Genomic DNA, 27,603 nt, shown 5'->3' on the forward strand with positions numbered 1-27,603 from the left:
TTGCAAGATAGCTCCCAAGAGTCTCCTGTAGCTTACTGGTAGAGCATGACGACTTGTAAGTTCGACCCCTGTTAGGAGAACTCGGATTTTCTTTCTCCCGAGTATGCCTGTGTCACTGAATGAAAAAATACATCTATCACAGTTAGATTTTGTGTACAACAAGCTTAAATTTTATTAACTTCGTTAGGATATTGTTTGCACACAAAACATTGCCAAATATGTATGTTTTGTTTCCTTTTTCACCGACAAAATCATTGGCAATATCTAGCAAATTGAAATCGTCAGATCTATCCTTGTGGACATGCAGCACCAAAAGGTGATTAGGTCTAGAATCTCCAGTTGTTGACTACAAATACATCTTCCCTGACTTTAATTCTAAACGTGATGGGAAAAAAAGGTTCACCAACTGCAGTCGTTGTTGGCATTTCAAGTCAGCATCAACCTTCACTGGGTGTAAACTGACAAGTGTTGAGCGAGGTATCAAGTTTGAAATGGATAAGCTCTGCATGTTGTTAAAAATTGCAATAAACAGTATCGCAAAGCTAGTGACAATATAGAAGTCAAAAGTCAAGTTTCAACTAATGATTACCCAAATCTAACGCAATCGAACCCAGTTTTCTTTGCCACGGGCTTCTCAGGGTAAAGTTATTGTGTTTACGGGCAAAACATGCTGAGACGACCAGAAGAGGTTGAAAAATTGTAAAACCTTTATTACAGGACCAAGCGCATAGGACATTTAACAGTCTTAAACTGGATGTACCTTAAGAGGAACGCCAATGACCCTTTGGATATTGCTTAAGACGTTTTGGAAACTATATTTTTCTGAAGAAAATTTTAGAGTAATTGAATTTTTTGCAGGCTGTTTATACCGTAAGTTAACAGGCCAATTTTTCTCAACTGGTCCACATTAAAACTACTCCCTAGATATTTTCCTTTTGTTTTTCCTTTCTTGGATGAATAGACCTTTCATTTGATAAAATTTGTAACGGAATACTAACTTGATCAATACTGCTTCTTAAAACTGAATTCAAGGTGGTAATTGAAAACTAAACGTAAGCATTTAACATCTGTTCCCCATTCCCGTTTCCTCTCCGTTCCCTCTATATTTACAGTCACTTGCTAACTCTATAAACACTTAAATAACGTAGATTGATAATCCTTTAGGCGTTGCAATATTACGCGCTCTACTAGGTTTCCGAACCACTAAGCCTTCATTGTATATTGCGGGCCAAGCCACTCTTGATCATTGCCGGTTCCGAAGTTCATTTAAAGGGACTGGGCCCTACTTTACATATGGCGTCATACATACGTCATATTATATACGTCATATTTACATAATTGCGTCATATGAAGAAATGAACCCCATCGCCAAAAAGATCATATAAAATTAAGTATGTTTACCAAGTTTGGTTTTGTTTCATGGTAGTAACCAGGCTGTGACCTGCCAAAATTCGATACAAATGTCTCTAATTCTGACATGGTGTCCCCCAACTGATCGATACAAAGCGTCTTATTTTTTCGAGCTTTGAAAGCCTTCTACATGGTTGCAATCTAACGACACAATCTCAAACCTGGTAAACTGGTTAATTTTAATGTGATTTTTCTAGTGATTTTCTCCTATTAATTTCTCAAACTGAAGCTAGGATGTGTCAAATTAAAAAAAAAAAAACCTTCGTGACAAGCGTGCGCTATGCATCCGAAGGTGTGCCTCTCAGTTTGCATGCAGAATGTGACTTTTAAGCCGTTTCCACGCTCAGTTTTATCCCCAATTACATTTCTCCACGGGATCAACCTTACGCAAATTACCCACTGTTTTTCGAATCCAGGAATGACACAGGGACACCCAACGGATCGTTTCGATTTCGGTAAATTATCTGTTCGAAAGGCCCTTAATCCCCTACAATTTTCTAAAGGGAATTTTCACCTCGTACGTTCCTGAAATGGAAAATTTAAGGCCTAGTGTTTTCGGATTAATAAAAATTTGATTTCGGGTACCGAAGAAAGGTTAGCTAAGATTTTCAGAAAGGAAATAAGACCCAAGGTTTTCGGGAAATGGACAAAAATGCCCTAGTAATTTCTAAAAGACTCTAGTTCCCCTAGAATGACCGAACAGATAAAAATATTATAGCGCGGCCTAAAATGAACCTACAGAGCTTTAAAGACACTCCAGATAGCCTAAAATTGCTTTCCAAAGGATTTGAGAGAAAACTGTCGTTCGGTGCCCCTGATGACATCCGACCGCTTGGCAGATGCTTAACATTATGGCGTTAAACCAATCTGCCTCCGCGGACTTTGAACTTTTACAACTTTTTCAACATGAAAGTAAGTGCTGCGAAACTTGGCGACTTTTTCATCAAATTTTTGGAAGAATATGGTGTGATAAGTCAATATTCATTGAATTTGGTGTTAACATGGCAACCAAATTTTGACAGGCAGTTTTAATTTTTCAAAAATTGGAATTAACTCTTTTACGTAACTTTCATTTTTTATCACTTTTTGGTTAATTTCTGGTGGGTTTTTGAAGTTAAGGCGAAATCCAGAAATCCAAGAAGGTGGATCCAAGATGGTTGCCGTTTAAAAACAAGACATAATTCCCATTCTTGAGATGGCACCACTTACCGTTGCGGACCTCAAAGGAAACATTCTTATTGTCCGAGCTTTAGTAATCGACGTCGGAATCCATTCCCCTCTGAATGCTCTAGAAGACCCCTAAGAACCGGCCGATCTATTAAAGGTTGATTACATTTTAAAACATTTTCCAACGATAACATGCGTGACATTGAAAACAATTTATAAATTATCAGTAATAAACGGTGAACGGAAAGTTCGTTGGTGATGTGTGACACTTGCAATTGTAATATACCCGAAACGTCTGTATTTTTGTAACCATTACTGACACTTTTTGATGTTTATTATAATATCAATCCTACCAGTTATACTTTTAAATTATAATGGAAATGAACACGTTACAGCTTTATTGCGAGCAATGTTGGTGCAATATTGCTCGCGATGTCACGCATTCATTGTTCTACTTCAGATGTTGTTGCTCGCAACGTGATGGCCTTTACCCAGAACGTAAGTGTCCTCTAGGTTCACGCTTTTCCTCGAGCCTCACCCACGAAAAAAAAGTTCACTTCGCCGAAGGAACAGAAAAATACTACAGTGTCCACAAACGAATATCCGCCATGTGTATATTTTTTTTATTTAAACAACATTTTGTTTTAACGTTTACTGTGCGAGCCAAAAAAAGTGCTCATCGCGAGAGCTAACGCCGTTTACACTAATTTTACAAAACACCACGGTCAACAAGAAGCAAGACATAACAAGAAAAAAAAAATAGCTAAACACAGCTAAACAGCTAAAAAAAATCACCAACAACAAATGTGCATATTTTCTTGACATATGGCAGTTATCTTGGGTATATACACTCGATTGAGAACACGTTGTCCCGTGCAGTGTGAACGATGCGACCTGATGGAATTATGGGGTGATCTAATTTCGTGGGTTTTCCTCCGCGAGAAAAATGCCGGAAAATTATAAGTCTTAAAAGCCGCACGTGCTTTTATTTCCTAACAAGAAGAAAGCAAACAAGCTCATAGGTCAAAAGCTTCCCAGAAAGCTGATGGGTCTCATCGTTTATGGTTTATACCTTTTACCTGACGTTTTTTTTTTTTTAGTTTATACCGGTAGCTGAAGCAATATGCGCCGCTTTTATCAGTTTCGCCATCTCAAAATAAGTTTCTCTCCAACATCTTTTCCAGCGGTGTACTGAACAGGGAATGTTTTGGGTAAAAGAGCAAGATTTTCAGTTTCGCCATCTCAAAATAAGTTTCTGACCAACATCTTTTCCAGCGGTGTACTGAACAGGGAATGTTTTGGGTAAAAGAGCAAGATTTTCAAAATTCAAGCATGGTAATAATTAGCTACTTTGACTAAGAACAAAGACTCCGACAGCTGCTTATTTTGCGAATTACCTTGCTACGACCTCCTGTTGAGACGGTTTACACACTACCGTCTAAAAGTTCCTCTATAATTCTAATCTTTAGTATTTTTGCATATTTAATAAAACTTAAGCACATCATTTTCTTCTCTGCAGGATTAAGGAATCAATAAAGTCAAAGCGCAATATTCGTATAGGCCTAAAATATTTTCCCTTAAACTTCGCTAAATTACCAACTTCGTTTTTGTAGTTATTATTTCGGGCGACGAGGAAAAAGACAAAAATATATTGCCTCAAGTAAACGTTGAGGACATAAATTGTAATAAGTAACGAGAAGCAACATTTCGAGCTCGATTAAACGCACGACATGCAGTGTTGTCTAAAGAAAAGACTAAAAGTCCCATTTTGTCCAAACAAATCAACTGAACCACGCACGACAAAGTCAATGAAGTTGTCAAGTCATTGAGCTACTTCACGCTGATTCCATCTCGCTTAACTAGTAACATAGAATGTGGCCGAATAATTCACAAATTCATAGGAACGGCATTCAAGTTACGCAAGAGAATGAACAATTCATCGTCGTGGTCACGTTCTCTATAAAACCTTGAATTTGGTAACATTACGCTGCTTCTTTGTAGGCGACTGCCAGCTAGGAAATGTACCGAAATTCATGGCGCACGTGCAGAGCGATTGTTTTTCTCATTAAACCTGCTGTTTTGTGGCGTTCTCGTTGTTGTTCACTTTGCTGAGGTTCGGCAATGCCAAGAAAAGATTAATGGAAGGTTAAGTCGTGATCGGTCGGACTAATTTCTTAATGCTACAATAGACTCCTATCAGCTTCAACTGAGGCTGATTTCAAGTCTAGCACTACTTCATCCCGAGAAACGTTTTCTTTGAATACTGGTGCTGAGTGAGGCCGGGATTCGCAAGGTTGGGCTGAAAACGGAAGTAACAAGTACAGAAACCGGCGCTCAGATCCTCCTTTAGTAACTTTCCTCATTGAAGGTTTTGCTTACACTTAACAACAGACGCACAGTAAGACAGAAGACGACGGTATATTGTTCAATTTCTCAAACAAAGACGTAATAACGATTGCAAAGAAAATACTCAAAGGTAAAAACCGGGTCATTTTGTATTGTTGTAACTGATCGCATGTTTGTACCCACGTTCGTTTTATCTCTGGTTCTAGATTTTCCGTACTCGCCTTTCCTCTTGTTTTCTTGAATGCAACCTGATCTATAAGTTACACTTTAATGTTCAAATACTAATTGATTTTGAACAGGACGTATTTTTTTTAACGATTTTTCATATTTTGGAACATTTAAATAACAAATATATTTTCTACAAAGAAGTCCTATTACCGCTTTAAATACAACTAAGAAAGAAATAGAAGAAGGAACATTAAACACTAATTCCCACGTGACTGAAGAAAGAAATATTCAGTTACATAACTGAGTTGAAACGAAAACCTAGCCTGTTACTCGCAAACTTAGACAATTTGCGTTAGTCGTTAGTTAAAAGTGACATTTTTTTTAATAGAAAATCCTCTTTGACCCAAGGCCTGGAGATATTAGTCGGAATTTCATAACACAGTAAAACTAGCACCTGACTCACTTGCCGAATAGAAATAAAAACCCATGTCACCACGGGAGGTCCTATAAGGGCGACCAATGTCTAATATAAAGAAAGCGGTTGTATAACGTCTTTTGAATAACCAAGAAATTAACAAACAGGTGCAGTTATTTAAATGTCTGGGTCTGTGTTTATTATTGGACAAACCAGTAGTTTTGGCGCCGTTTCTAGGATATCATGATCAACGATGAACTTACATTACTTTAAGTCGAACAGTTACATAAAAAGAAGATCAAAATACTAATGTACTTTGCATAAGGTTAATCTTTTTCTTTTCTCTTTCGCTTGGGCTCTCGGAACAGCCTTGGCTTAACAAACCCAATGTTCTCTTATCTGGGGGTCAGGCCAAAATTATTGCGCAGTTCCCGCTAATATTTCATCCATGAATGGAAATAAAATGTCGTACACGAAGTCTTCCCCTCAGATAAATTCAAACCTTTAAACCGTTTCTGAAAAATAACCGTTTTACCGTTGCGCATTTACACAGACGTGCACGACAGCAGGTTTCGGCGTCGTCGTCGAGGAAATTCGGCTTGTTCTTGTTTGGGAACTGTTCAGTAATGATAATATAATAACTTTTAAAGCTCTAAAAGCGGAAGTGGCGTCAACTGCACAACTTGGAAAATGCTTTTGAATCCAGTTGTAACCGATTCAATCCAACAGTTAAATCTCCAGTTATGCCATGAAACCATAAACTGACAACATTTTTAAAAAAAATCATATTTTATGTAATTCTTGAATGAAGTGGCCTTACGCTTTCATGCTTTTTACCAATCTACTAGTTATTTTTACTTTAATGTTAACCGGAGTAAAACAAAAAACGTTTGGCATTGAATTTTGTTTTCGCTTTTTACTTTATTCATCCCTGTTTTACAAAACAAAAACCCAATACATTTTGCCTCGGGTTAATCGATGTATTTTTCCTTTTGCGCGGATAACACAAAACCTTTTATGTAATATTGAATAAGCTTCAGTTGCATCACAGCATGTGAGCAACTTAGATCGTTCTTTTTATAACCAGCTAATTAAAGTTATTACTTACAAAGAGAAAGTTGGCTCATATTATGACTCATGCCATTCTTCTTGCTCACATCACTTCTTGTGTTCTTGTTATTTGGCTGTTTATTATTATTAGTTTCAGTTAAACAATATGCTTCGGAACATCCTACATTTTTCTAAAAACCAAAAAACAAGAGACGTTATTCTGTTTCATTTTTTGTTTTTCAATATTGTCAAGGAATAATGTTATGAAAACCAAAATGTCGATTTTTGACTTCTCGTCTGCGGCAGAATGTTCCATTGTTTTACTGCGAAAACGTTTATCCAATTTTTAAAGGGGCTCACTGGCGCCAGTTTGTGATCTTAATTGAATAATTTCATGTTGGTAACTGGTTTTTTTTTTTGGAGTATGACCCGTGGAAATAAAAGTCGCGCAGATGAATCGGGCCCATTCATGATTTAACATCCTCAAGTTACTCGTTATTCTTCTTAGTTTTCAAAAATAATATCCACAATATTGCGCAAGAGAGCCCTGTTCCATCGCCACGTATCTCTCCAAAGAAATTTATATCTCTCGTCTCTACTTCCTTGAAATCATTCAAATGGACAACAATTATAGCCAGCCAAAGGCTGGTTTTTTTGAATAGGAAAAGGGCTTCGAAAACAAAGAAAATTAAAAAATTAAAAATACATTTCAGTATTAAACAACGTAATCGGAATTTTCAGCCTTTGTATCCCAAATTTAAGCGTTGACGCTGTGAAATATTTCACCGTTGTTCTTGTAAGCAGGAATACCAAACAGATTAACAGTTATTTACACTGATGATCACTCAAAGAGCTAACTGAAGAGCTGACCGATTATCCGGGTACCTGCGTGATCAAAACATGAACAACACACTAAGCAATTTTACATGAGTTTTTCTAACGCAGAAAAATACGTTTTCGAATGCTTTATTGTTCAAACTGAATAAGCGACATTGCTTAGCCGTTTCACTCACAAACCCCGCTTTATGCCACTAACATTTTATCATTCTGCTGAGTCTGGCGATGATATGCCAAAGTTTTGATGTTGTTTATTATACCATATAATACGGTTGTGACTTTCAGTCTGTCGATGAAATCTTAAAACCAGTTTGTGTTATCATTCAAATAAACATGATCTTTACAGCAATATTTTCCTGTGGTTAATGTTGGTTGTGCAGGGCGCTTTCACTTTTCAGCCTGAGGATAACAAATTTACAACAGCTCAAAGTTTGCGGGTTATTTGAACGAAAGATATACCCGCTGTCTGAGGCATACCTTAATTATCCTGATATGGCGCCGGATTTAAAACATTTGTTTAAACATTAGCCAAACGTTTTAAAGATGTTTTTAAGTCCTTTATGTGTTCTTGTCAAAATTTATTGGGATTGTCCATAATCGCAAATTTCTATACAGAGTCAATCTTTCGAAAAAAAGGTAACAAAAAATGAAGTGTGATTTTGTTTCTAAAGGGTACACAGAGCGGGTTACGCATTTGACAAGGTTTAAAATAATCCTGGTTTAGTGTCGAATTACTGAAGGTTTTCAAACTCTTATCCTTGGAGTGAACGCATGAAGAAAACGATAGAAGAAGGAAGTCTTTCTTTTGTCAAATAACTGGTAATTTGTTTATCTGAAGATCGTTCACGTTATACACAAAAAGGTGATTTTACTTTCTCATCCGGGATCTTTTACTAATACATTACAGTACATTTTCAGTTCAACCAGTATAATTTGGAAGGAAGACAAACAATTTAAACAATACTAGTATTAACACTGTTCAATTCAGCGCAACGAACATTTTCCTTCGAAAGTGCAACTACATTATAGATTTGCAGTATGTAATGATACTAAACAATGTCGATGAAATTTTGCGATGGTTTAAAACGCTATCCTTGTATTGATCTTCAGTTGCTTTGTTGACTGATATACCCGTTCGAGGCCTCTAAAATACAGTCGTCCCTTGGGACTAGAAAGAGAAGTGCAAACAGTGTGATTTTAAGAAATAAAAAATAAATTATACATCATTGTACAAAAAGATCCATAAGAAACGAGTTTGTTTCCGAGATCAGCCAGCGAGCAGATCTTACTGCTTAATGTTCGAAATCGTCCGCTGGGTAGTAGGTGTGTTTAATATTGTTATTCTGCCTAGCAAGGAGGGCATTTGTCGCTTTCCTACAAAAGTAAAGTCAATATTTAACGTATGTCTACCTCGAAATATTAAAGCTGAAAATTAACCAGGTTCATTGTTATTTGATATGACCGTGCCAAGGGATGTGTTAAGGAAAAAACATGTAGCACAATTACAAACACTTTGTCTACCGATGTGTATCCTCGGATGAAGATAAGCCGATTATAGCCACATGGTCTTTACTCAGTGTTTGGCCCATTTCCTCAACTACGCATTATGATGTGTTCTGTAAAAAAAAGCTATAAAAGAGCACAGTCATTTAAAATTAAAACACGCATTAATTGTTTTACGTACAAGGGTAGAACAATGTTTGATTCACATAAAGGGCTAGAACACATGCCCTGACCTTCATATTCAGTTCGAAAGAGCTGAATCTAAGTTGTAACTGTATACGACTGTTTTTTCAGGTTGTCTTGGTACAAACAGGGCAAAAATGGACTGAGGTTAATATTACTCGAAAGAGTCTTCAAGTTAATCTTTGTAGCTTCAATCAAATTCGCTGAATGTGCTTATGTAGGAAGTAGAGAAAGGCAAAAAAATGACACAAATTATTTCAGTTTAAAAGACATTGTCTGAGATGTGCTTATGCAATATTTAGCTACACCTCATGCGAAGACAAACCTTATGTCCCTAGCCGATGAACTGGGCTCTATATTAGGGACCTTGAGTAGCGAGGACGACGGCGCTATTGAAAGCGTCAGCTAAAACTGCAAAACTAACTTCTGATAATTCCAATTCATTTAATTTGGTAATGCGACCGAACTATGCACGAGATAAATTCGTAGGGCGGCTTACAAGTTCAGAAAGATAACTAACATTCACCCTCGTGTGTTCACGTTCTCCATTAAAACCTTAACTGAGGGAGCCCACTCCTTATAAGCCCGGTGGCTTCCCTTAGGCTTCCTCGCCATTAGTGCTTAAACAATTTTTTTTTTTTTTTTTTTGCATTTGTATGACTTATGGCAAAAACAATAAACTGAAACCTTGAATTTGGTCATTTCACATTGTCGTTCAGTGCAGTGGATGACATAGAAATGTACAGAAGTGTGTAACGCACGTGTAGAGCCAGTGTTTTGCAATCAAAACTATTGTTTTAGTGATGTTCTCGTTGCCGCCGTCGCCTCGGAGCTGCTTAATGTCCCTAATGCTAGAATTGGTCGGAAACTTTATACACCATTCCACGGGATGTAGTCGTACAAAAAGAGTAAAAATACTTAACAATGATTTCAACTACTAAAAACATATTGCTTAATTAAGTTCTGCTATGCATGCAGATCAGTATTGGACTCCAACGAGTTACAATAATCGAGTAAAATTTTTTAGTGTATGCGCGTGGTTTTTGAGTAACGAAAAGATGAAGTGTTGGTGCACCGCTGTACAAGAAATAGACAAGCTAACGAAAGAACTACCTACTGAACTACACAATCATGATCTTACCATTAAGTCATTTTAATGTAGACTATATCATTACTCCGAAATGTAGATCTGGAGCCAAATTTATCATATAAACCATATAGATAACAACAAGAACAAGTGATAGACAAAAAGGTTTTATGAAGTTGCCGTCACAATACATCTCACTCATTAATTCTTCCATCCACAGTTCAAACATATGAATTTCATTCATTTCACTTCCAAAGTATACTTATTTATTGCGTTTGCGAGTGTTAAATCTGATTTGAAAGCAGTCTGATGTGCCCTTATTTTCCAGTTTTCTTTTTTTCTCAAAGCAAAATTTGCAAATTTACGTTGATTGTCCACAACATGAATCCTCTTTAGCCATGGTCCATAGATAAGTTCCAGATCTTGAATGGAAAGGACACAATCCAGGCCCATAGATTGAACCGTTTAAAATAAAGACTTTTCACTCGAAAAATTTTAAAACTGAGATCGTGGCTGTGTGACAAGGTTTGTATTCTGTGGAATGCATCAGAAACCCTTGGGTAGTACTCTAGCTTTCCAGCGGGCAATAAAGCTCCGGTCTAAGTTCCACAATTCAGAGTAGTTTAGCTGAGCACACATTAACTGCTTCGTTTCAATATTAGCGAAGCGTAGTCCAGAAACCAAAATTCATTTAGAAATTCTCACAATTAGTATTAAAACTAGATAGCGGGCAAAAAGTAGACTAAGGAAACTGCCTCGAAGTATCTCTATGTACCGTTACGCGCCTGCAAACTTTTCCGTAGCCTGTAAATTAACGATCTGTTACACAAAGTCGATTCCTTACTTCCTTAAATTCGATTCTGATGCATTTAAAATGAACATTTATTACGCAGATCTGAGTAGAATATTGACACCCTGACCTGCTATGGAAATACAATGGAAATTACATTGGGGTTATAGAGGCTTAAATTCTGAAATGGAGTAAAGCATGGGAAAACCGCATTTACGTCGAGTTTTTGGGAGATTCAAGGCATCGAGATTCTACTGAATAAATAAAATTTAGTGTACTAACAATTAGATGGAAAACTTCTTTACATCCTATCACTTCAAGAAAAATACTCAAACTTCAAAACATTCAGTGGCAAGAGTATTTTATTTAACTATTCGTCTATCACTATTTTTCTTTAATTTCCGCCGTACCGTCAGAAGTCCACTGGTGACGATCGATGTTATTTTTCTCCCGGTGTTGTTTCAATGCTAAAATACCGTACGATGTCTTTCCACTAGTGTTAGTGCCATAAACATTTGTAGAAATATAAACTTCCAAACGAACTCAACGTCTCCCGCAACGCTTAAAACACTAGGAACGAATCAAATGATGGAAATGAATTGAAATTTACTGAACTTCCCCGTGCTGAAGCTTTTCTCTCGAGCAAACAGTTTTTAATAATAAAGATAGTTTTTTTTTTAAATACCACAATTGAAAACTACTCACCAAATCTAGCGGATTCGCTGCCTAGAATATCTTAGGCCACCTTTATAATTTGTAGACCTGTTATTTGGAAAAAGTTTTTTCCACGCTCCTTCTGGTGAAATACTGCGGAAACCAACGCCTATTAGCCATATTGTGATATAATATTAAAACAATAAGGTAAAGTTGTAAATTTTTACACGAACGATTTTGGCCGCGACTAAAGGAAAAAGCACGATCTTTTGAATGCAAAACCAATCTATAATAAAACTCAAACCCTCAAAAATTGCACTATTATAAATATCATGTGCTGATCGAAACAAAAATTGTGGAGGTTGTACTGACGGAAATTGAACAAAATTCAAATTTTTTCAATAATTACTCTTCGGCCTGAAATTTGTCTACCATCTGTTGTTTAATTTCTGTTTCGTGTACCTTTTGAAAATTATCACTAAAATAAGACACGTAATTACCTTACCGCTTACAGCAAAGTTTGAAATGTCGATTCGAAATGAGAGTGTTAATTGACTTCCAAAACGTTTCTCCCAAAGTGCCATGAAAAGATGGGATGCAATTATCATAAACAGAGCTAAGCCAGCTTGCCAATATTTTGCTTTGAGGAAAGAGCAAGGTTAATATATTTATAAAGAAACAATAACAAAAGTACTTGAACATTTTACAAAGCGTGAACTGCCCAATAATTTTTGTGATCGTTGTATCTGGCTTCCTTATCACCATTCAGCTTGCTCTACTTTTCTAAAAATTGTTAGACTTAAATGCAATTTTGGACAACTTCTGCGCCAAAAACGCTTCAAATTTTCGCCTTTAAAATATTGAAAAACGTTTTGCAACGGGAAAATTGTTCAAGTTTGAGTATTTAGCGTTGGTAATTTATTGTTATCTGAGCGGAATCGAGCTATATAGCGCTGTTACCACATTCACAATGTCATTCATAGCCACTCAGTTTTTTCGATTTTTTTAAGAGAGCATAAATTGGCCACTACGGTTTTACACAGTTCGTGAAATCCAGCCAAAATGGAAACAAACCGAGGAACACGAATTTATACCGTAGCGTCGCAATGACCACAGCTTTTCAAATGCTGCAACCAACTTCCGCTTCCGAGCTGGATCTCAGATCCGCTGAGAAATCTATGTTTACTACGTACATCATCTATGAAGAGGTTGGTGAATTCAAAGTATTTCCAGTATGATGTAGTCACATAAGGCCTGCAAGGTCAAATTCAGACAGCTTGCTAAATATAATCCTTAATGCAATGCTGAGAAACAGATTGCGTATCAATTGAGCTGGTTAAGCTACGAAATATACGAGGATCTTGTGAAGGCATTAGAATTGCATATTTGAGTTATGTTAGCTAAACAGAGTAAGGCCTTTTCCTCTTTCAGCCATCCATCGCGCTCTTAAGTGATAGAATGTTGAAAGCCAGACAAAATTCTCAAAATTGTTTCAAATTATTGCGAAACCGGAAAGCTCACAAGGTAAGTGTGCTCATTCAAATGAAGGTCTTCGAATCAACACTGTATTGAAGGGGCTTCATTTGAATGGTCACACTTTGGGATCTCATCCACCTACTCAAAAGTTAGAACCCCTTGACCAACATAACAACCGGTAACACTGGAAAGTACTGCTTAATAGTTTTCATTTAAACGTTCAAACTTTAGGATTTCGCCCTCCTACTCACAACCGTTAGTATCACCTTGTACAGCAACATAGCGAGTGACACAAGAAAGTACCGCTCAATAGCTATCATTTGAATTAAGTCAAGCTTTAGGATTTTATCCACTAAGTCAAAAGTTACATTCGCCTTGAACTGCGTAATAAAACGGTGCTAAAAGAAACTGCTGCTCCATAGTTAAACTTTAAGGTCTTCAGATGTGTTCAACCTTAAACAAAATGGGCCGCTACTCATTGATGTTCTCATTACCGAGACGACAAAAACCCAAATATCGAAACAAAAGGCAGTTTCTAGCAGATTAACTAATAATCACACTTAAAGGATTTCACTTTAAGATTCGAAAGTAAAAGCCACGTTGTACGAAAGAATAGATATCACCATAAGAAACTAAAGGTACTGTTCATTAGCTTTTATTCAAATAGTTTCGGTTCCCACGATTGTGGGATGGATTTCATCCACAGTACAGCTAAAATCACGTTATGGACAGAGCCACATGCTACAGCGGCACCGGAAATAGTGATTAATATGTTGTGTTTAACCTTGAACTTACATTTCAACGAAACGTTTTGGTGAATAAAATTATTTGGCTTTAAAACAGTCAGGTTAACTCCATGAACTATTCCGAGCAACTCGAGCGTACGTTGGGTCCTGAATATACAGGGGGCGAGCTATTTTGTTGACAAAGTATTTTAAGCGTCATCTCTAACCACGATAATATACGGCAACTTCCCGATGGATTACCCTATAAAAACGAAAAATTTATATAGTAGAGAGCATTTTTCTCCTTTATCACGACATATTTGATCTTTATTTGCAATTTTATTGCTCCAAGAACAATGCAGTTCAGGGACAATGGTACAGTTGTCTCAGAAATTTAACTATTGTCTCGCTTAGTAAAAACCATAAAACTCAGATATTACTTTAATGTAACCTTCCATGAAAAATTGGATAAAAAGTTCTTGTTCGGCCCTTCTCGAACATCGCTTTAGTTCGGAATGCTGTTCAAAGTTTTAACATTGAAGCTGTTTCGAGACCTTTTTTTATTTAATGGTGTTTAAGTTAGAAAAATCAATTTATTTCTTGTTGCTTCACTTTCAATTGTTGTCTTGCAAGGGGACAATTTCGACCCTTGTGATTCGTAGATGATCTTTTGTTTTGAGTCTTTGTACATACAAATATCTTCTGGTATTGTTCCCTACGTCACACGTTTAACAAATCCATAATATAACTCGCTATACAGTACAAATTTTACATTTTCTTTTGCTCTTCGGTGTTGTTAAATGGCAGTGCCGCATTTCTTGAAATAATATTAATTCTGCATTCTCTAGAAATTACTATTGAAAAGCAGTACCAACAACCTTCAATCTCGCCTATCATACGCCCACCATATTGCTCAAGGTATTTTCATTTCTCAAAGCGCAAAGCTGTCCATAATTATAGCTTTGTATACTCAACGCCTTTTTATGAACACTTTGTTTAACTTGGAGACATTCATTTGCCTGGTTTATTTGCCATAGCTGACATGAAACTTGTCTGCAGTAGGTCTTTCATTTCTTTCTTTCTTTCAAATATGTCAACCGGGTGTCAGTTACGGGTGCTCAATATAGAAGAAGGGAACATCGCCAAAATATCGCTGAAAGTCATTACCATTATAAAAAGGAAGTACGAGAGCTATTAAGTTTATAAGCTATACACTTTTCCCAAACAAAAGAACAACTGAAACCCGAGAAGTTGTGGAATTACTATGTCAGGCATGGTTGATCGTTTCAGATTTTGTCACCTTGTCATCTTATCACGCGTCTAAGCTTTTCTGTTGCGTAATTTTCTCGTGTAAAGCGTGGGGCATACCATATTGTACCTGGTGTCGTTTTATGAATTTCAACTACAGCAACAAAGCAAGCAAAGTCTGTGGGTTTCTTAGTTCTGGCTTTAACAGATGGCGTGAAGTGAACTATTTGTTATTTTCTAGAACGCTTTTTTACTCGAAATATCACGAGTTTATTTGTTCGTGACCTGAAGCTTTCTATCATGTATGCATTTGCTTACGATCTGATAATGAATCTGAGTTATTTGCAGCCGGTCCGTAAGGTTAACGGACAGACATCAGTGTCAAATGACAAGGGAAAATAGTTGACAATTGTCATATGGCTGTTTATGAGTTTAACACAGCTACAACCGAACGACAAGTCGTTCCTTAAAAGCTGTTAAAATCCATATGGCCAGTGCATAATAAGCTGATCACGAATCAAATGAGATATCAAGGGACAATTTAGCAGGCCACGTAGGGACAAAAATTATTAAACTTTTCATAATGTCAAAAACAATACTCTCTTCCGTGGTAAATTACGACTATTTTTATTTTTTATGCACATTTCTAAGCAAATCGAAATAAAATCGGGAAAATACAAGCAATCCCAAAAAATAAAAAAGGCCTATCGTAGATCACACATGACACCGTCTGTTAAACGAAAAGTTAGCCGAGAATCCTAAGCTGTCCTTAATAGAGTTGAGAGCTTGTGCTCAAGATGGTCTCGTTTTGTCATTTTGATTTTCCTTTTTTTTCTTTTTACATTTAGTCTTCTCCTTCTTTACAAAAATATAGTTCTCACCACTGGATAATTATTTCACAACAAGAGCGAATTAAACAGCCGTGGAGGCTTAAAGCGCAGTGGGACAGAAGAGGGCTTAATCCGACTTTTCATACGGTATAGAGTTTAATTCATTGTATTGACCTAACAGGCCACCGGTGTAGCTTGCCTAACCGCACTGCGCTTTCCGTTCGAGCGAGCGTGAAGTTCTGCGCAAAGGAGCTGGCCTCACACGAAAAACCTAAAGCAGTTTTAATTTTCAAGCACTTAAGAAACAACGCATTTGCACGTAATGATACATTATTGTTCCAGTTAAAGGGCACCGCTAAATTGCTCGGCGTTGTTTTCTACACTTCGTTTTCTATCAACGTTTAAAGTAATTACTCCGCAGAAGACAACGGTTTGTGGATTTCATTGTTTGTGCTTTTGAATAAGGAGCAATTTGGCAGTTCTAGTGTGCAAATTGTTCAGCAGCTTTGACGTTCTGGCGTCAGTCAGTAGAAATTGCACTCGCAATTAAAAACTGGTTCTGTACCAATCCGACTGTGTCTTCGTCTTTTTTGAGCAGGGAGGGTCATCAAATTTCCCGCTCAATGTCTTGAAGCGGACATTTCTATGGGCGACTAATGAAAAAAGCACTTAGCTTCAATTAAACAACATGTGTTAATGATCCTGCGACCAAAGAAGGGCTGGATGAATGTCGCTTGCGAAAAAGATTAATTTAGCTGCGCCACTTTTGAAGAGAAATATTGACGATTTGCAAAACGCTTTTCAAGATACATGCCGTTCGATTCGACAAAACGTTTAAAAAAATATTCACGACCCGTAAGGTCAGTTACCTCTGTTTACCGAGTCTCGTCAACAATGGCAAATTATACAGCCATGATAAAGACAGCAGCTGCCTTTGTTGTGCGTGAAAGCTATTTAGAAGATAAAATACAATGTAATTAGAGTCATATTATCATAACAGCCAATTAGATTTGCATAAGCCATTCTTGCGCGACTACGCTTTTCGCAAACATACATATTAACCAGAGCACGCGTGGACCCCGAGTTTTGTTTGCCGCAGAGCCACTCAGGTGGATGTTTGTGTCTCATATCGAGGTTCTCATCAGCGACTTGTCAATTTGCACATCTACAAGCGCGGGGCTCTTATAATTGAGTCGTTCTTCGGATAGCACAGCTAAATGAACCTCAACTTCCAATCCGACTACTTTGATCCTCAGGCTACTTGCAAGTCTGCCTTCATGGAGTTGCCTTCATCACAGCACAGTTACTCTAGTTACAACTCCGTGCCTCCGAACTACAACCCTTATACAGCGATGCGGTACTATCATCACCCTCCATCAAGCCAAGATTACTCTCTCGCCTGCAACGCCAGAAATTCCTTTCCGATGGCACCAGTTTTGAACCATCATCCGCTTTCACACCATGCCTACTTATCACCACCTTTGCAAGCTTTTGCAGCTCCTCACGATACGCCTCATGACGGTAAGCCGACCGCTAAATCTTTTCTCTTAATTCCCGTTCACGCTGCAATCTAGCCATTTCTAACTAAACAAGATTCGGAAATAGTCTTAAGCGCGCTAATTCTCTTGTCACCGACGTAGTTGTTAGAAATTAGTGGATTTAGCGGACTCGCTTAAACTTGTAAAATAACCTCGAAGTGCTAAACTGTATTGTGAAATGGCAGCAAAATTAGTCTCAAATGAACTGTTAAAATATTTCATGGCCTTTTGTGCGATAAGTTGAAGGAGGAAATGATATAATTTAAACATCACTTTAAGCCGCTTTCTTAAACGTGCTTCTGTTTGAAAAGAAATTAACCTACTTTAATGCGTTATCATTGCAGAGTTAAAAGACGAGCCAAGACTTAACGGAAAAGGGAAAAAGATTCGAAAGCCGCGAACCATCTACTCAAGTTTCCAGCTTCGAGAACTTCAGAAACGTTTCCAGAAGACTCAGTATCTCGCCCTTCCCGAGCGTGCTGATTTAGCCGCGCGTCTTGGCCTGACACAAACCCAAGTGAAAATCTGGTTCCAGAACAGAAGATCCAAATTTAAGAAAAACGTGAAGGGAAGCGAAGACAACAACTCAAGCGATGGTGCGATCAAAACTGAGAGCGGACCGGGATTGCCAAATGACTCATCCGCTGGAGCTTGGTCGAGCACGGAGTCTAATTCGACGGGAAGCCATGATCCAGATACGACTAACATTCCGGTTATGGGAAGCAATAAGCCAGTGATTTCTACACAGTGGTGCAGTATCGCAAGTCATGGAATTAAATCGCCTTTTCTCTCAGAGCGTTGTCAAAGAATGTGATAGTATCGTGAGAAACGACTTGGAAAGTACTATACACCCAGCTCTATAAAACGTTGTATAAAGCAGAATGTACAGAACGTTGTGCAAGCACGCGCTCGCCAGTTAAGTTGTACCAGTTTCGACCATTCCTCACTAAGCCGTCTAAAGAAGAAAGATATCGCTATAAATAGAAGTTAATCCCCCCAAAATATCTTGTTAAGGTTGTAGAGATTTAAAACTGTAAATATAATTTATTTGTAGCATAGGTTAAGCGACAGCCTGTAGTAGCATTCAGTTTAAGCCTAGAGACAAATCATTTTACACTTGGGTTATCTTCTCTTAGCTACATAGATACACGTAGATAAACGTTTTCGCAGAGCCAGTCAAACTTGAGAGAGTAGATATTGCTCTTATGTCACTAAGACGAACAGTCTGACAATTCTACATCCTTAAGAGATCGGTTTGATTCAATCTTTCCTGTACATTTTAAATGCAACATTTAAAATCTTTGAAATTTCAGTTGTCGCACATTGCCAAATTGTATTCACCGACTGCCCTATGAAAAATGTGCGTATCTAAACAATTCGTAAGCAAAAACGCAAGGGAGAAATTACCGCTTAGATCTCCTGTTATCTATTATTTAAGAGAGTATCAATGACATTTAGCGATGCCAAAGCATCTGTTAAGTTGAATAAAGGATCCGCTATCAGTCACAAGAGGTTTTGTATGTTAATGTAGTTCTCTCGTGTCGCCTCTAATTTTTCAAAGAGTCAGCACGTTTCATGATTACCAATGCTTTCAAAGAAAGGCATGTGCGACGGAGGTACAGAGCCAAGCCTCAAATGGCCCTTGTGTTTTGCTCGCTTGTTTTTGCCAGTGGATTGAAAGAGATATTTTTATTGTTCTTCCCTCGAGTGTTATACAAACAGATCGCCATCACAATGATACGGTGCATTGTTCCGACTTCTTGGGTCGGAGACGGTGATTATTTTACGACACAAGGACGAGGAGATGGCATCGATACATAGACTCTAGAGCACTCGAAACGTCTGATTATGCCGCAAGAGTAATATCGGCCAAAGTGGACAATGTGTAATATGTGCCCTTACTTGATGGTGTCAAGGACATTTTGTAAGTAAGTTCATTTTGGGCAATGAGGTTGTATGGCCCATTATCAAAACCAACATATTCTCAATACCAACTGGATATCTATTGTGTATGCGTTATTGTTTGTTGTGTTGGATATGTGTCTTGTATGCATGTGAATGACTCCGAACAAAAAGCAGCCTATTATTCCAAATACGAAGAGTGTTACCGCTCGGGCGTAACCAGACCGCTTTATCACCAAACGTTTTTAATGGTTCCCAAATTTTTAATGTTATATTTAAAATGTCGGCATTGAAACCTTTTGGTATCGGGCGAAGGATAAATATTTAATGACCCTTTAAAAGGAAGGTTTGAAAAAAAATTAACAAACTTTCCATTTCAACTGTTATATAACATATTTATAAATATATATTAACTTGCCTTTAGGTTATTGGAAGAAATTTGAAAAGGTTCTTCGGTTCAATATGTCTCTTGAGTAACTGACAAGCTAACAGGTTATTCTTGATTTTGGAAGTTTACCTTTCAGCGGATTCCTTAGTCTATTATATTTACTAAAGGTAAATAAAAGGCGTAAACTAAGTCAATAATTGGAAAGAAACGTCTGAACTCGGCTCACGATGCTTGCTTGACAAACAAGGGCGAACTGAGAACTACATTTTCCGAATCATTATACACAATCCTTAAATTTGCAATGGTGTTTACCGATCTATAAGGCAGAATTTTTCAAAATCGCTCGATACCGCAATGTATTCATGCACAGCGAACAATTTAATGGTAGCTGCGCGGCGAGTATTTAACGCTCAAACAAAGTAGTCGGTAGGTCGTATCTCAGGCACTAAGGACCGCAAACACGCATATTAAACTCTTTTAAGCACCACATAATAGTTTTGTAAAAGCCATCGATCACAACGAAAGGGCAGGTGACGTTTAAATTTGCACGTCTTAAGAAATCTCTCGGCAGGAGGGAACCAGCAGGAGACCTTGCGTCTAGTTAAGAAAAAAAAAAAGAGACAAAACTTGCACACTAAAGCCATAATGAACTTTCAGTCTGAGATTATGGCTGGTTTCATATTTTGGTCTGCCTTAGAGCAAAAAGCGCGCAGAAAGCCTTGGTGCATTCAGGCGAACTCAAAGTAATCCTAGGTAAATCGTTCTTATAATTTACATAGTTTGGGGGCAGAAAACCTATAATTTTTACCCTCCTGTCGACTTTTTAATCACCAGCATTTGACAACTTTTTGCAAATTTTGATCAATTGGAAAGCTATCTTTCAGAAACAGCTGTATTGCATTTTATATTTACGTGTAAATATTTAAGATTTATATATTCAGTATTATTTCAGAAATTCTGTGTTAAGAAAAGACGACTTCTAATTCTAAGAGACGCCGGAAGGAAGGAACAGTCCTTAGAAAAAATTCTTAACCAACCGAGTAAAATAAAACACGATAAACGTCATGTAAAAAATATGTTGCTAGCTTGAAGTGAGAAATTCCGAATGTATACTAATATGTCCTAATTTTAGGTGTTAACGATCTAGCCGAACATTAAAGATAGCTGACAAAACAAGGGTTCTTTATTTTCCAAAAGGAAACGCTTCGAATACCCTTGACAAAGAATGGAAAAAAAATAATTTTAATGCACTTTGCAAATCTGCAAACAACAATTTGTAGTAAAAGGAATAGCTGAAACATCGCCCATTCTACCTCAATGCGTTAGTTTTGAATACTTGTTTCATAAGAAGTGACTTAATTGCACAAAATTGTCGTTAATATCAACAAAAGCGTATCGAGATAAATGTAGCTATTTCCACAATAGAGTGAGCCTCTTTGAATAACAAGATATTGGTTCGTGTGTGAAATAAAAGCTTTATTTAGGCGCCAAATGGAACACATCGTGAAGATAAAATCATTACTTCTCTACCAGGAACGGGTGACGAAAGAAAGCTAAGTAATGAAAAGAAAAAGGCCCAGTTTATTAGTCTGAACAATATAAGATCCAAAATATACCGGGAGGGCAATATATGTAAAATCGAGCCGTTAACAAGGAATTGCGTTTCGAGATGGTTCTTGGTTGAAAGTATTTTTTTATTCCTTTCAATTTAAAGCGCAGTGTCAGGATTTTCATATCGTATCTCCGCGCGCCGAAACCTAAGATAAATTCATCTCCACCAACACCTGCAAACTCTTCTCTTGTTTGTCATGTTCAGCTTTGTTATCACTAGCTTTGATCTCACGCTATAACAACACTCAGGAACTTTTATTCACCAACACTTAAAAATAACTAGACTTGTTACACTCTCGAAAAACACTCAATTTTTCGAATTGCTGCTTTGAATGAGTGGAAGGCGCAATTTTGTCCGCACAAAAATCAATATTTTGCCCAGACTTTTAAGCAGTCGAATCCTTTCCTTCTTCCCTCAGGTGTCTCAGATATGCTAATATATCACATGTATATTGTGTTTTTGTTCTGCTTTCGACTTAATGGACTAATTGCTAAATGGCCTTCCAGACTTATTTTCGCATATAATTAGCCATCAAAACAGACAGAAGGATAATTTAGAATATCCTTTAATGGCTCAAAAGTGGCAGGAAGCGATTGATTTGACATTTTATTGGCCAAAGTGTTATTTGAAGATAATTTGTGTTGATAGGTTAAATTGCGCAAGGGTGACATTAAAGATAATTTTGAGGCGCAAATGTCGTTAATATTTGGGTGGAGTTGACGACTGCGTGTTATGGTCTCAAAAGACAGGAATCTTTGTTTTCAATTCGTATACACGGACTTAATTAAGAGCACGATAAAAAATCAACTCGACAGCTTTGACAAAGCGCGATTGTGTGAGCTTTGGAGCACTCTGTCAACATTTACAGAGTCATTCCCTATCTGTTCAATTCGTCGTTCAGGGTTACGTTTATTTACGCAATTGAGCCTTGCAATAAAACCACAATCCTGACTCCATTTAGTGACTCTGTTAATGGCATTTATTAGCAGGAGTTACGGGGTCATAGGTAATTGGCTTTGTCAAACAATGGTTTCTAATGGAGGGCTTCGAAATGTATTTACAAAACAAAGGCGCGAGGTTGTTTTCACAAACTCGGAAGTTTGTTTTGTCCAAGAGCCTTTGTAGCTTTGCTAATCCTTTGTGTAAATAGCTTTTCTAGACTCTATTGTAGAACGCTGTTAGGCAAATAACAAATGCATTAATGATGTTAACTCCAGAATAGCAACGCGTTTTCCATTCCATTTACGTGATCAGCTTAACAATAATCTTAACTTTGTTTACGCCGTTTTCGTTTAGCACACACGTGGAAAGTTCTAGAGGAGCAGTCGTTTACACTCGCATTCCCGCGGCTTTGGGGAAGCCTCGAGTATAACTTGTAATTGCAGTTATTTCCGCAGAAATCGTTTAGTCCAGCTATTGGTCTAAACGTTGCTTGAAGTGCGTGCTACTCAGTGTAATTACAGGGTTATGTTTTGGTAGCAACTACACTATTGAGATAATTGTCGAGTTTTTGGATCTCTCGCTGCGCTAATTTGGTTCTGAATTGTTTGAGTTCTTTACCTTAGTTATCATTACAGGACATTACACTTAATAGCCCAAGATGGGTTTTGTTCAGTTGATTAAGAACAGAACTCTTAGCCTAAAAGCTTAATCAACACCGAAAATTTTCCACGCTAAGTAAAGAGCGAATAGATTGTTTGATATTGATCAATGCATACTAAATACATAAGTAGCCCGGCTCTCATTTCTATGCTGTGTTTGTTGTTTGTTTAGCAGAGAGGGTTCTATTCTGTTGAAAATGTTTAGCAAACATTGTACTTCAAGTTTAGAAGTTTTCCTAAAACACAGCTCTCGACAATATCAACAGTATTTGAGCTGGAGATTAGAACGACACCCAGTTCGATATCTGCTTTAGCGCGTGGTTTACAAAACAGCGTCAATAGACAAAGGTTTTTGTGAACGCTGAAATTGAATATTCAAACTTTTTAATTAAAATGCTACGTACTCTAAAGCAAATACAAAATAAGTATACAAGAAGTGTAACTGTCAAGAAGTGAAGCTCAAACACAATTAACACCTTGGGCTGAGTAGTAAATCGCCGGTTTATCTAACTTTACCCGTTAACTCTGAAAGTTTAGATACAGAAGTAGAAAAGTTTTAAAATATATTCCTCAGGAATGCCTGATGATTGTCAAGCTCACAAATTACTGGTGTCTGTATTTATTCCACTGGCAGGTGGCTCAAATTCTCCAGGAATGTTTAACACGTTTTAAAATATACTAAGACGCTTTGATAACGGCTAATTGTTAATTTTCGAAACTTCTAATGGCAGTTAATTTTGTTTTGGTGCGCGCGTTCGACACTCGCAGAAGCACCCAGATTTTATCGCAATTGGACTAAAATCATATTAATAATTGAATTCAATCATCGACTGCCAAACTAAGCAGGAACATAAGGGAAAATTGTAATCCGATTTCGCCGGCTGCTACAAAGAAGACGAATACTCTTCTAAGCACCTCCATCCCCCCTCCAAAAAAAATACCTAAAGTGAAAGACATTAGCAGCTATTTAGTAGTGTAATTAGATGTCCTATCTTGTTCCAAAGTATACACCCTTTCCGTACATGTTTAAATGTGACGACCCAAATGAAAGCTCTTGAGCTCCTCTCTGAAGATCAGTTAGCTGTGATATTCTTTGTTTTTTTCGAATACTGTATGCATAAATTGGATATTTGGATAGACATCTTACTAAAGATTTTAATCTGAGCTCTCTTGCGTGTGAAATAGGGCTGAAAAAGTTTTGCCAAAGGGTGAATGGACCGACAGGAAGCTTGAAACAAAAGTAAACCACGCCACACCAAAAAGCCTTTAGTGAATGTCTTTACAAAGAGCTCATTTCCATGATCCTTTCAACGACTGCAGCGTTTCATTTACAAATAAACAAAACAATTGGGAGTAATACTTTTGGCGTGAGTGCCTCCTTGATTGATAACTTTTAGTAATCACAATAAGGGCATCAGTTTCTTCCACCAAATAATTTCGCGCTAATTTCTTCTGTAATTCAATTTGCAGTCATAATGGCGACACTCACAAGATACTTCTGTGCCAGCTGCGTTCGTTAATGATAAAACAACCGCATGGGTCTTTAGTTTCTCTTTGATCTAATTTTCGTGCACTGCTCGAGGCTATGGCATACCCAGACTATGACACAAGCGATTTCTAGAAACCATTAGCGCGAAACCACCAACTCTTGAACCAAAATGAATGGTCCTTTTTCTCGTGGGAGAAAAAAACATAAGCACCGACCAGTAGACCCTAACGTTTAGCGATTGCTTAAGTTTCAAACTGTATTTTTTTTCGCGATATTTGTATAGGATTCACCAAAAAGGCACAAATATTCAGAGTTAAAGACGTCTTAGTGTAATTGACGGCTCGTATTTAAAAATGCGGGTCTAATACCTTTTAATGAAATGTGTAACTTGTAAGCGGTATGAGTTCGATTCGGGACTAAACAATGCTTCCTCTTTGTCATCCAAGAGGGGTTTTGGTACGTGAGCGGATAAAATCATTTCAGAACAGAACATATCGAAGTGAAGGGTATGCTTATTTAATCATTACAGTGCAATACAGTTGTATAGTAGAGAACCAGTCGTCTAGTGCGCATCGAACTTTGGATCTCACGGTCATCGCTTCGAGCCATCAAAGGTCGGTTTCTACAGTGTGTTCTTCCTCATGCAATAAACCTTTCTCAACATTCTCTTCCTCCACCCAAGCATATTTATTGGTACAAAGGAACTGCCAGCTTAATCTAACAAAATGCTGCGAGTAGCCATATGGTGGCCTAAACAGAGCTTACGGAAAAAATCAGAGTAGTTTTGTGCTACCGAAACAGGGTGACTACGTAGACAGCCTAATGGACCTTTGAACGACTTTGCATCATTGCTTCATTTAAACTCGTCGGTACCCTTGGGGGAGATGGTTCTACACTAACAAGAGTCGTAATAGGGAGGTGAGAGACCAAGACAATAAACATGTGCGTAAGTGAGATGCGTAGATGCTGTTGTACAGCTTATTCTTGGTCAACAAAGGCGACGACAGTCCCTCGAGAATGACCGCTTGATAGAGGTCCGCCAGCAGTAAAATCCTTTTAACAAATATACAATTGTGTTTGCAGAAACGGTTACTTAAACTTTGCGAAAAATAAGAAACATTCAACCTCGTTTTATTCAAAGCGTGTTGTTCGACCTTTTGCAAACATTTTTTTTTTCGTGCGAATGAGGGATGGCGCAGGGGTGGGAGCACTCGCCTCCCACCAGTGTGGCCCGGGTTCGATTCCCAGACTCGGCGTCATATGTGGGTTGAGTTTGTTGTTGGTTCTCATCCTTGCTCCGAGAGGTATTTCTCAGTCCGGGTACTCTGGTTTTCACCTCCCCTCAAAAACCGACATTTCTAAATTCAAATTCGATCTGGAAAGTGTCCCCAGTTGGTGCTCTGCGCTAAATACATGGACACTTAAATAAGATGATTTATTGTTATTTTATTTATCAAGGTATAATATCGAAGGTAATTCCTTTAATTTGGTTTATCCCTATTATGCTCTATGATTGGTTAGCAAAACTCCCGCCATTTTCTCAACCAATGGAAAACAAAACCAACACTAGGCGTGACTTGCTCGCACGCGTTTTCCCGCGCTTGGCACCAGTGACAAATATTTGTTTGGAGGTCTGATTGGTGCATTACACTCTTTTTTTTAATTGACATTGGAATTGGACAGATTGATCACTTGGGTTTTGATATTACGACGTCGAAATGAAAACCTCTGTATAACGCTAATACAGTCGAACCTGTATATAACGGCCCTGTATATACCGGCCATCCTCGGGACTTGAGGAACTGGCCGCTTAATACAGGTGGCTGCTTAATACAGGATCACTAAAAATACTCACTGGGGGTTGTCTAATGTCAATACAGTTAATGGCGAATCATACAAAAACGCTTCATCAGTGCAAGGAAGCAATAGGACAATCAACACTCTTTCAAGCGATCAATACTTTAAACAAAGTTCAGTGCCAACTTGTAACTTAACGGTATAATATACGTAACATTGTGTAAAAGTACTATGCAATAAATTGTCCTCTTCCACGGTATACAGTGCCCTATTTCTATGACTTACAGTTCACAACAAAATATCTCATTCCGTCATTTCATAGTTGTTACGCTCAATGTTCAATGTCACATGGCTGAAGAACAAGCTAATTTTAATTTTAGAAAGAAATTCCTCTTTAACTTCCTCTTTAAGAGGAATTTTTTGCTATAAAGAGGAATTTCTTGCTAAAAAGTGAAGCATATTCAAAACAAACTTTTTTTAGCGTTCGTGATATGGTACTGCACTTCAACACATTGCGGACATCTGAAAAGCGTTAACGCTGACGATATTAAACGGCTGAGTATCAGCTTACAGTAGCTTTGTACATGTTATTTCTTGGATCGCATTTTAAACACAATAAAATACCGCATAAAATAACATATGGCTTAGTTTTTATTCAAGGGTGGCCGCTTAATACAGGTAAAAATAACCGGCAAAGAAAGACAAACATAGGACTGCTACAGGGTGGCCACGGCCGCTTAATAGAGGTGGCCGCCTAATACAGGTAACAAATGCAGCGTTTGTATCAGCGAACAATCGGGACTTTGAGAACTGGCCGCTTAATAGAGGGTGGCCGCTTAATACAGGGCCGTTATATACAGGTTCGCCTGAATGTTTCTAGGCGTCATTTATTTCAACTCCGGGTGAAAAATTTAAGTACATGGAAGTTCATGGCAGTTATGTACGCAACTTAAGCAGTTGCGAAAAGAAAGCCTGAAAAAAATTCAGGCTTGAACGGGATTTAAACCCATGACCTCTCTGATGCCGGTGCAGAGATCTAACAATTTAGCTATCAAGCCAACTGGGAGCTGGTCATTGTTTGAGTCCGAACTAAACCCATGAAGGATCAATAAATATGAGCAAATAGTAAGAATATAAAATATCATATATTTCAATTGCGGTTGAAAGATGTCAATGTAGCATGGAAGATCATCACAATTACGGATCCAAATTAAGTAGTTACGAAAAGAAAGCCTGAAAAAAAAATCAGGCTTGAACGGTGCACTGCTCTACCAATTGACCAATCAAGCCAACTAGGAGCTGGTAATTTTTTGAATTCGAACTAAATCCGTGAAGGATCAATAAATATAATTAAATACATGAAATGTCATATATCTGAATTGCGGAT

At 37.7% G+C, this 27,603-nt stretch overlaps 1 protein-coding gene and 2 long non-coding RNA genes across 4 annotated transcripts in view; 2 read left to right on the top strand and 1 right to left on the bottom strand.

Annotated features, from left to right (window-relative positions):
- Positions 1-27,603, top strand: part of LOC146483249 (uncharacterized) — a 333,500-nt gene that overhangs the window by 77,775 nt on the left and 228,122 nt on the right. The window lies entirely within an intron of this gene.
- On the bottom strand, positions 6,760-11,976 carry LOC146483257 (uncharacterized). The gene is made up of 3 exons (XR_014863929.1): positions 11,662-11,976; positions 11,367-11,526; positions 6,760-9,009 (listed from the first exon to the last, which is right to left on the bottom strand). It is a non-coding gene; the product is annotated as an uncharacterized LOC146483257 (long non-coding RNA).
- Positions 12,476-27,603, top strand: part of LOC146483258 (CUB and peptidase domain-containing protein 1-like) — a 35,836-nt gene continuing 20,708 nt past the window's right edge. The window contains exons 1-3 of one of the 2 annotated variants that reach the window (XM_085106331.1): positions 12,476-12,818; positions 17,146-17,410; positions 17,772-18,938. In XM_085106331.1, coding sequence (XP_084962457.1) covers positions 12,717-12,818; positions 17,146-17,410; positions 17,772-18,241 — 837 coding nt within the window. In that variant the 5' untranslated portion in view covers positions 12,476-12,716 and the 3' untranslated portion in view covers positions 18,242-18,938. Of the gene's footprint in view, positions 12,819-17,145; positions 17,411-17,771; positions 18,939-27,603 lie in introns of those variants that run through there. The other variant, XM_085106332.1, reaches the window with a different exon arrangement.

Source organism: Pavona decussata, unplaced genomic scaffold (genome assembly GCF_977016875.1).
Source record: "Pavona decussata unplaced genomic scaffold, jaPavDecu1.1 SCAFFOLD_40, whole genome shotgun sequence".
Lineage (NCBI taxonomy): Eukaryota > Metazoa > Cnidaria > Anthozoa > Scleractinia > Agariciidae > Pavona > Pavona decussata.